This window comes from Myotis daubentonii, chromosome 16, assembly GCF_963259705.1.
Source record: "Myotis daubentonii chromosome 16, mMyoDau2.1, whole genome shotgun sequence".
Taxonomy (NCBI): domain Eukaryota; kingdom Metazoa; phylum Chordata; class Mammalia; order Chiroptera; family Vespertilionidae; genus Myotis; species Myotis daubentonii.
Genome location: NC_081855.1, coordinates 35,051,765 through 35,061,448, shown reverse-complemented (window position 1 = coordinate 35,061,448; position 9,684 = coordinate 35,051,765). Strand labels below are relative to the sequence as shown.

The 9,684-nt window shown below is 42.5% G+C and overlaps 1 protein-coding gene across 6 annotated transcripts in view; it reads left to right on the top strand.

Annotated features, from left to right (window-relative positions):
* The first annotated feature begins 618 nt into the window (after positions 1-618).
* The window catches only part of USP32 (ubiquitin specific peptidase 32), a 125,654-nt gene continuing 116,588 nt past the window's right edge, over positions 619-9,684 (top strand). For 5 of the 6 annotated variants that reach the window (XM_059669722.1, XM_059669721.1, XM_059669719.1 and 2 more), the window contains exon 1: positions 620-860. Coding sequence is in view for 5 of the 6 variants with exons in the window: in XM_059669721.1 (XP_059525704.1) it covers positions 803-860 (58 nt within the window). In the remaining variant the exon portion in view is untranslated. Of the gene's footprint in view, positions 861-9,684 lie in introns of all 6 variants that reach the window. The other variant, XM_059669718.1, reaches the window with a different exon arrangement.

Here is a 9,684-nt window from a genome sequence, read left to right as displayed (position 1 = left end):
CCGTGAACTCGGTCACAAGGTTCACTCTCCTCAGGGCTGAACCCGCGAGCAGCAAGGGCTCTTTCGCCACAGGAAACCTGTCTCCTTTTACAACCCCCTCGCCGTCAAAACTGCTCTGACGGGAGGGGTTCCTCGCCTGCTCGCTCCCGTCTCTCGGGAATCGCACCCCGCGGACCTCGGCTCCCTAAGATTCCATGTCTTTCCCAACATGGGCCTGGGACGAGGCCTGACCAACCGTCCACCGCCCAGGCCCCGCCTGTCCGGCGCCAGGACGTGTGGGCGGGAGGGACGGCCGCGAGCGCCCCGGAAGTCACCACCCCCGGGCCAGCGGAGGTCCCCGCCTCCCGGCTTCCGATTGGCCGGAAGGTGGGGATGACGCGTGACGCGCGGGGTCCGGCCCCGCCCCTACGCCCCTGCGAGCGGTTAGCGTGGGGCGGGGAGGAGTGTGTGGCCCTTGGCGGCCATTACCCGGAACTAACCCGGCCTCGGTGGGGCTGGCGGGTGGGGGTTGGGGGGAGGGAAGTGGGCGTGAGGAGGGAAGGGAAGGGAGGGGAGGAGAGACCAGAAGGGCGGAGTAGGAGGGAGGGGAAGGGGCGGGGTGGGAGCGGGTCACGTGATTCGGCATGGAGGCGGTGGCGGCGGCCGGGAGGAGCTGCCGGGGTAGAAGCCGCACTTGTTAGTGTCAGGGGAGGAGGGGTCCGGGGGACGCCGACACCGTCACCCAGGGACGCCGAGGAGAAGGCGGGAGTGGGGGTGGGGGCGAGACCAGGCTCCGACCCCCGGCCGAGGGGATGAAGGGAGCATGGGCGCCAAGGAGTCACGGATCGGATTCCTCAGCTACGAGGAGGCGCTGAGGAGAGGTGAGGGGGGAGGGGTCCGGACGAGCTGCCGGGAAGGCCGGCGACGGGCTGCCCAGGGGGTGGGCGACCGGGCACGGGGAGGGGAGGCTGAGGGCGTGGGGCACGGAGGCGGAAGGGTAGGGAGGCCCGCGGTGGGGAATGTGATGGGGGAGTCTAATGGGGGGCGCAGGGTTGAGGGACGGGGACTGTGTGGCAGGGGGCGAAGCTCTCCCGGAGGGAGCGGTGCCCGGCGCTGGCCGGGCAGTGCCCGTGCTCTCTGGTGTCGTCGTGACCCCGGATGGGTCCGGGGAAGCGCTCCTCTCCCCCCTGGCTTGGGTGGCACCGGCCCTTTCAACCCCCTCGTCTCCTACTGCCATTTTCTCACATCCCTCCTCCATAAACATTTCCAGCAGCATCCTCACCTCGCACCTAGCAGCCCTGACTGGGGGGGAGAGGGGAGGCGGCTGCACAGCCCTCTTCTCTGCCGGCGGGAGCCCCTTCCCTGTGTGGAGTGTCTGCCTTTTCCGAGGGCCTTGGCCGGTCTCCTGGGGGCTGTCACCATCCACACCCGCACCCTCTGAGCGGCTGACTTTGCTAAGAACGACCTGAAATTAAGTTGTGTTTGAGGTGAGATGAGCCTGGACAGCTGGTGTAGCCGCCAGACCTGGTCTTAGGTTTCATGTCCTCCGACGCTGGCCAGAGCCGTTGAGGGCCCTCGATCCGCCGGGCTCGCCCCCTCTCCCCAGAAGATGGCCTTCGGAAGCCCGGCGTTCTGACCCGGGGTGGTAGCTCCCCGTGGGGACCGGCCTGGCCGCCAGCGCCAGCCTGCTGCCGCCTCCCGGCTCCGGGGCACAGTGTGGCGTTAGCTGGCCCGGCCCCCGACCCCTTCCTCCGCCACCGCCGTCCGGCCGCGACCACCAAGGCGCACGCCAACGGCAAGTGCCCATTGCCCAGGTTATGGCTGGAAGGTGACTCAATTTTTTCGTGACTGGGATTTGAGTGTGTGTGTGTGTGTGTGTGTGTGCGCGCTCCTATTTATTTGTGACACTTAATGGATTTTCTTGGTAAGAGGTGATAAACATGAAGCGGGTTAGATGCTAAAGCATTACTTTTAACTGGTTTCCAACCCAAATAACCAGCCATGCTCCGGGTGACAGTTTTAATACCTAAGAGAAATTCGATTGAAAGGCATTCAAACCGAGAATTTAGTAGTGGACGCTTGTTAATATGCAGGAAGAAAAGGGGTAAGTTCAGTGGGTCACCACCTGAAAATAATGACAGAGTGTAGAGGTCTTGTGGACTGGCCAGAATTGCAAAAATATGCTTTTTACGTCTTTCCCTGCGGAACAGTATACTGATTGTTGTATGGACAGTCTCGCTTGAACTTTTTTTCCTTGCCTCAATATGAGAAATATTCCAAATTCTTGATGTGGTTCCAGCTCTGGTAGGCTAGTCATTTCCGGGATGCTGTTGAGCCTGACAGGTCTGGCCTCAATTAGGCAATGGCTTACATGGCGCGAAGGAGGACATCCTTCAAACTGATTTACGGCTTCAGGGTTCAGAAGTGTTTCGTTTCTTAAGTTGGAAGGTGATGTAGTTGGCATTTAGGAATTCTAAAATTAAACTTTTATCCATCTCTAGCCTGATTACTCTCATATCAAACTAAGGTTGTACCTTTGCATATAAACTAAATTAATAGTTGGTGCATTTTAAACTGATTTGACTGAAGGTCTTTGTTAGATTTGTTATGAGGTGTATACCTGTTGAATTTTAAAACATATAGTTGAAGAAGTAGTAAAATACTTGTTCAAATCTTATCTATTTGAATGGATTTATATATTATCAGTTTTGCTGCAGGGGAAAATTAAAGCAAAAGAGAGAAGCAAGTTGATAAAGTAACATTTCTAAATGTAAACAGGAGCTATTTTTTAAGTGGGTAATTCTTTTGAGCATATTATTTACTCTTGTAAATGTCAGACTTTAATATAGAATTTTTTTTAGTAAGGTTATAAAAAGAATTTATAAAGCTTTTGATAGAGCTAGAAATGGTTTGAGAACTTTTTGGGGGTACTTGAGTAATCTAAATAGGTACTAAAACCTCCATCCATTAATCTCACCTGCTTGTTTATATTGTATAAGGTGAATGGAGGGAGATGAGGAAGGTGGATTGGACAAACACAACGTGTGTTATATGAATCATTGTATAAGTAAAAAGCAAGCTTGATAAATTACTGAAATATCTATCCCCTTGGCTTTACTTAAAATTATTGAGCACAAAATAATGCTAACCATAATTAGGTAGTATTAAAATAATAGTTAAGTATATATTGCCTCATGCAAACTGGACTTGCAGGCAGTTTATCTTGGAGAATGGGGCCCTGGAAATGGAGTGTTATGTTCATAGCAGATAACACTTATTGGACCAAAGTGAAAGGGCAGTCTAGTGACTTCTTACTTATTTACATTTCAGAAGCTCTTGAGTTTAGGAAGATTGGTTTTGCCTACTAATTTGGCTAGCCTGTATGCCATCAGTTATATAAATAGTAATAGTTCCTGAAAGTATACCTTAACTTTTTTTTTTTTGAAGTGCTGTTGTTTTTTAAAAAATATATTTTTTATTGATTTCAGAGAGGAAGGGAGAGGGAGAGGGAGAAACATGAATGATGAGAGAGAATCATTGATTGGCTCCTTTTTTTTTTTTTTTTTTAAAGGGAGATGTATTAGTGGTGGCTTTTATTTTTGACTTGTATCTGTTTTTCTTGAATATCTGGGTAGAACACAAGCCTTCCCTTGAACGTTTGACTTGTTTTAGATTGCATGTATTTCCTAAAGTATACTGCAAGTAGTGGGTACTGAGAATCTTAGCAGGTATGTTCTTTATTTTTTCATTTTTAAGTTTGCACATGTGTGGTTTGTGTATTCCTAAATATTATTCTAAATGCTTGGAATATAGTATTAAAAAATTGAAAGGTAGCCCAGCTGGGTATAGTTCAGCGGTAGAGTGTCGACCTAGGAACCAAGAGGTCACCGGTTCGATTCCTGGTCAGGGCATATGCCCAGGTTGTGGGCTTGATCCCCAGTGGGGGGCGTGCAGGAGGCAGCCGATCAATGATTCTCATTGATGTTTCTATCTCTCTCTCCCTCTCCCTTCCTCTCTGAAATCAATAAAAATATGTTTTTTAAAAAATTGAAAGATGAATTACAGTTTCAGAGCATTTTAGAACTCCAAGAAACTTTAAAATCTTCAATTCTTTCTTTTTTCTGTTCCTCTCTCCTTTCATCTTTCTGGAAACAGAATTATAAGGGTTTATTTTCCTCCAAGAATTGCTGAATTAAAATTATTCTTAGTTTTTAAATTGTGGAAATAAACTACAGTGGATAATATATTCTAATCCCTTTCATTAAGTAGAATTTGGCACTTAGATTGGATTAAGTAGCTGGGTGAATGAGCTATAACGTCAAAAAGTTATGTTGTGGATTCATGTTTTTGAGTGTACCTTTGCTCATTAATTCTTCAAATTTTTACTGAGCACTACCTATGACTTAGGCACTGAAGGAACAAAGATTACCAAGACCCTCTTTCACTGTAGTATATTTACCTCAAAGTGTATGCAAGACTATCCATGGGAATAGGTGGGAATAAAATTTTAGAACTTCTACTTAAATTTCCATTTTGTATGTGTTTGGTAAGGTACATAATATTAAAAATAATAGAGTATATGTATATTTATATAATTTATAAACGATTAACATTTAATTTATTAAATGCGATGGTACAGTGGAAGAAAATGCTAGTGGAATGCAGTGTGTGTGTGGGTGTATTTGGTGGCCTGGAAGTGTCCTAACACTGTATATGCTCAATAACTGTGTTAAATAATTTACTTTTCTAGTGACTTAAAGGTTGTGTTTGCTAGTGGAATAATTAAGCATGTAATAGTTGAAGGTTCTGGTACTTTTCATTTTGCTTATCCATCAACCTTAATATACTCTAAAACATTGACTCCCCAACCAATATTTTATTTCCCAAATTTCATAGTATTAATATTAAAATTGTACTACTATTATACCACTTATGATGTGATGTTAGCTGGTTTAATGTAATACATCATTGTGTGATTGAAAGTTGAGTTCACAGTTGGTACTTTTTGGGGTGTACTCTCTTATTAAAGCGCTTATTTGCTTTCAACTGAATTTATTAAATTTACCAGTGAACTTTCCAGCATTAGTATGGAATTGTGTTGGTGTTTTTTTTTTAAAATTATCTTTATTGTTGGAAGTATTACAGATGTCCCCTTTGTGTTTTCTTTTCTCCCATTGACCTCTCCACCCTGATGCACCCCTCCCAGGCCTTCACCACTCTATTGTTTGTGTCCATGTGTTATGGAATTGTAAGTTTTGATTAAGCCTTCCCAAGTATACCTACCCAGCTGTTGTTATATATAAAGGAGAGAAATAGGTCAATTTTGAATTAGTCTGCTTATATATAGTCACTTAAATAGTTACAAAGGTGCTGTTCTTTATAATCTCCAGTTTGACACTACATAATGAGTATAAGTGATAAAGAGAAGATAAATATACCATTGAACCATGAATTTAGGGGGATGAGCAGAATGAGGTGTCACTTGATGATGAATGGCCTCCCCATTTACTAAATTGGACAGCTTTTCCCCCCCTTGTTTATTGTTTGTCTTTATGCTTGGTTAGTAAGACTTCACAATGAAAGCATTTAGGGCTACCTTACAGAAAGAGTTGGGAATGTGGTGACCAACCAGTAGCTAGGTGTTTTCTCAGGAGAAAGGGAAGATTTTTGGCACTTGATTATATGATTGGTCACAGGAAAAATTAGGGTAGTAATTTGCTGTGACTATAGAAAATCTGGTTATGGAGCACTAGAGATTAATGCTGAGAGTTTAGATTAGAAGCTTTAATGTTCAGTAGCTGCAGGGGCGGCAGGATTTTATTTATGAACTAGAGGCATGGTGCACAGATTTGTGCAGTGGTGGGGGCGTGGCCTGCAGAGATCGGCCCTCATTGGACTGCTGCTTATCCTAGTCAGCCAGGCGACTATGGACCTGCCCTCTGAGCGGCTACTCTCACTGTGAAAGAACACTGACCACTGACCACCAGGGGGCAGCTCCTGCATTGAGCGTCTGCCCTCTGGTGGTCAGTGCGCATCATAGCGACTGGTCGTTCTGGTTCTGCCATTCAGTCGTTGGACTTTTGTATATATATAGATTAAGAGTTGGTGGTTTGATAGTAGTACTGAGAAGACTAAGATGGAACTGACAGTGCTTTCATACTGTATCCTGAAAGAATGGCTTCTCTCTTCAGGGCTTGTTAATGTTTGCTTTTACCTTTTGGGCTTCATGATATTTGTGTTTAAATTGAGACCCTCTACCTCATTTTGTATGCCAGTAAGTTCTTTCATCTAATAATAAAGTGCTCTTGGAGGTCAGAGGTGGATAGTTAATTACTGACATAAAAACCTGATAAAACTAGCTTTTTGTTATTTACTGTTATAGTCAGAGACATCTATTAGAAGACCTATCAAAAGATGAAGGCCTTCCCTTTACAGTCCTCTTTATTGGGAATTTATTATTAATTAACATAAAGCTCTCCTTCTTTTAGGGAATTCCCAAGTTTGTAACTATCTTTTGAACAAGGTTCAGAAAAAATGATGTTATGAAACCTTGCTATAAGATGGTTCTTGGAATCTTGGTATTAGACTGCACTAAAAGCAAAAGAAACCTGGCTGGGCAGCTCAGTTGGTGAGAGCATTGTACCCATACACCAAGGTTGCGGGTTCGATCCTCCATCAGGGCACACAAGAATCAATCGATGAATGCATAAATAAGTGGACTAACAAATTGCTGTTTCTCTTTTCCTCTTTCTCTCTTCCTCTCTCTAAAAAATCAAGAAATAAAAATTTAATAAAAGCATGCCCAGCCGGAACGGCTGAGTGATTGAGCGTTGACCTATGGACCAAGAGGTCACTGGTTCAATTTCCGGTCAGGGCACATGCCCGGGTTGTGGGCTCGATCCCCAGTTGGGGGCATGCAGGAGGCAGCCAATCAATGATTCTTATCATTGATGTTTCTGTCTCTCCCTCTGAAATCAATAAAAATACACTTTTTAAAAAAAAGCATAACTGCTAAAGTGAGGTTTTTGCAGGAGGAAGTTTTCCAGCTTCTCTTTTGTTTCTATAAAGAAAGTGTCCTAGCATCTTACTTGCCCCTTATAAGGTTTGCTATGGTTTCTTGCCTTTTCTGAATGACTTGTGAGAGTCTAGAGAGATTCCATTCTGAAAGGACCCTTTTATCAAGGTAGGTCTCCCCTGCTCTGTCTTATGACAGTAAATGGCACCACTATTTCAGTTGCTAAAGCCAAAAATATAGAGACATCCTCACTTTTCTTTCATCATCTGACCTATCCATTTATCTCCAGTTTGAGTGTTACCCAGTCTTGTTTGTTATCCATTTCAAACTGTTAACTTCTCATCTTCACTGCCACTACTGTAGTCCCAGCTGCCATCATCTCTTGCTAAGATACCAAGCAGTGATTTCCTATTTTCACACAGTAGCCAGTGCTACCTTAAAGTCCAAGTCAGATTGTTTCATATTTTTTCCTTAGCCTTTTTCCCCCAACCCCCCTCCCCCCCCCCAAGCAAGGAGGGGCTATTTACAAATATTCACATGTCTGGCCCATTCTTTATACCTGAAGTCCCAGTGCTGATGGCCTCAGTGAGGCCTTCTTTTATCATCATATATGATGTTGTCTTCTGTCACTACTGCACTATTCTGTATAGTTTATAGCCTTTCTCATAATATGTAATTATGATGTTTATTGTCAGGCATGATACTGAATCCCCATTGCCAGGATAAGTACAGAGCCTGATGTATTTAGAGTGCTCAGTAAATATTGGATGGCTGGGTGAATGTATAAATGATGGAGAGAACATTTGTAGAATATTCATGTTTGTAAGGTTGTGGGTAAAAATGGACTGCTGACATGGATTAAGTATACTAAGCAGTGTATCCATCTCAAAATTTCTTTTAAAGTTTTTAAATGATAGTTAAAAATGTAAGAGCCTGAAATATGTAATTTTGTCTGTTTAGTTCTATTTAAAGTTGATACCCAATAATATAAATTCCTGAGTAGTCATGAGAGACTAGTATGGCAGTAAGTATTGTGCTTATTAACACTTGAGAATGCCTTTTGGTAATACGTAATATTTAATAACCTTGTGCATAGGTTTAATTTTATATAGCATCTTCATGTACTTTTCATCCATGATGACAAGTTTTATCCTATTGCCATATGTGAGGTTAGAGTTGGAAACTTATATGTTTAAAGTATTGTGCAGAGTTACTTTGGAAGCTAAGAATAAAATACACACATTCAGAGCCCTGTCTCATTGGTTCTAAATAACCTAGGTGATTTTAAACTAAAATTTTAAAATATCTTTAGTTTTTGGGTGTTTTTTTGTTTTGTTTTTTGTCTAAGATTCTTTCTTATACTCCATGGCTAATGCTTTATCCTGTCTTCTCAGTCTTTTAGTTTAATCTTTATTGCAGTGATATATAATTTATAATCAAGTGGTTAAATGGGACTTGTTATGAAAATAATAGTACTATTGTTATCCTCTCTCCTTCACCAGTATTCCTCTACTAATTGACTAATACTTTTAGCACTTTAAATTTATTAATTTGATCTTTACATTTATCGCCAGATAATATACTACTTTTCTTTCCATTTAAGGAGTATTTATTGAGTTTTTACTATAAAAGATGAGGATTTAGCCCTGGCCAGTGTTTCTCAGTGGTTAGAGCATTGGCCCACACCCTGAAGGGTCTCTGGTTTGATTCCTGGTCAAGGGCAATACCTGGGTTGCAGGTTTGATCTGGGTTGGGGAGCAAGTGGGAGGCAACCAGTTGATGTGTCTCCCTCACATCAATGTTTTTCTCTCTCTCTCTCTCTCCCCCGCCCCCCTCCTACTTCTCCCCCCTCCCACTTTCTCTAAAAATCAATGGAAAAAATATCCTCAGGTGAGGATTAGCAGCAACAACAACAACAAAATTCTTACATCTCTACTTGTTTGTCTACTCATTAGTTTCCAAGAGGCTCTCTGTTTTTACCAGTTACTTTTTAATAATCTGCATACTTGATCGCTGGTCATGTGAGTCTTAATTTAAGCCTCAGGGCAGGTTCATTGCAGTGATCATTTAAGAGACTATAAAACTCCATGTGTGTAGGGACATGTGCTATATCCCTAGCACAGTACCTGCCCATATATTAGCTATCCATTATATATTTGTTGAATGAGTGAATTGCATATCAAAACAATCTTTTCTAAAAACTAGATTGAACTTTTAGAGGAAACTTGATTTAGGATATGTGTGTGTGTGCTCATGTGTGTATGCCCTGAAGCTTAAAACTCAATATTTTTGTCTCTATGTTTAAATGCATCTTTTACGTTTAAAAAATGGTTAATTGTATTAAATATGTCATTATGATGGGCTCTGCTTTAAAGTTGGTTTTGGAATCTGTTAGCAGCTGTGGAGGGAAGGTGTGGTGGGTTTGTAAGAGTTGTTTCATTAATAAATTTGGTTTAGAGATTTAGTTTATGTAAGTATCCATAAATGAAATTTTTCAATATGTGGAGTTTTATAGATCAGAAGTTATTCTTTGTCAGATATGCTAACTTGAGAATACCTCTTTGCAGCTGATTATGAAAGGACAAAAATTGCTTATTTAAAAACCACTTTGTACTGTTTGGAGCACAGATACGTGTTTAGCATACGCTTGATGATCAAGAGAACCAGATGGTTGAAGTCATTACTGTCTT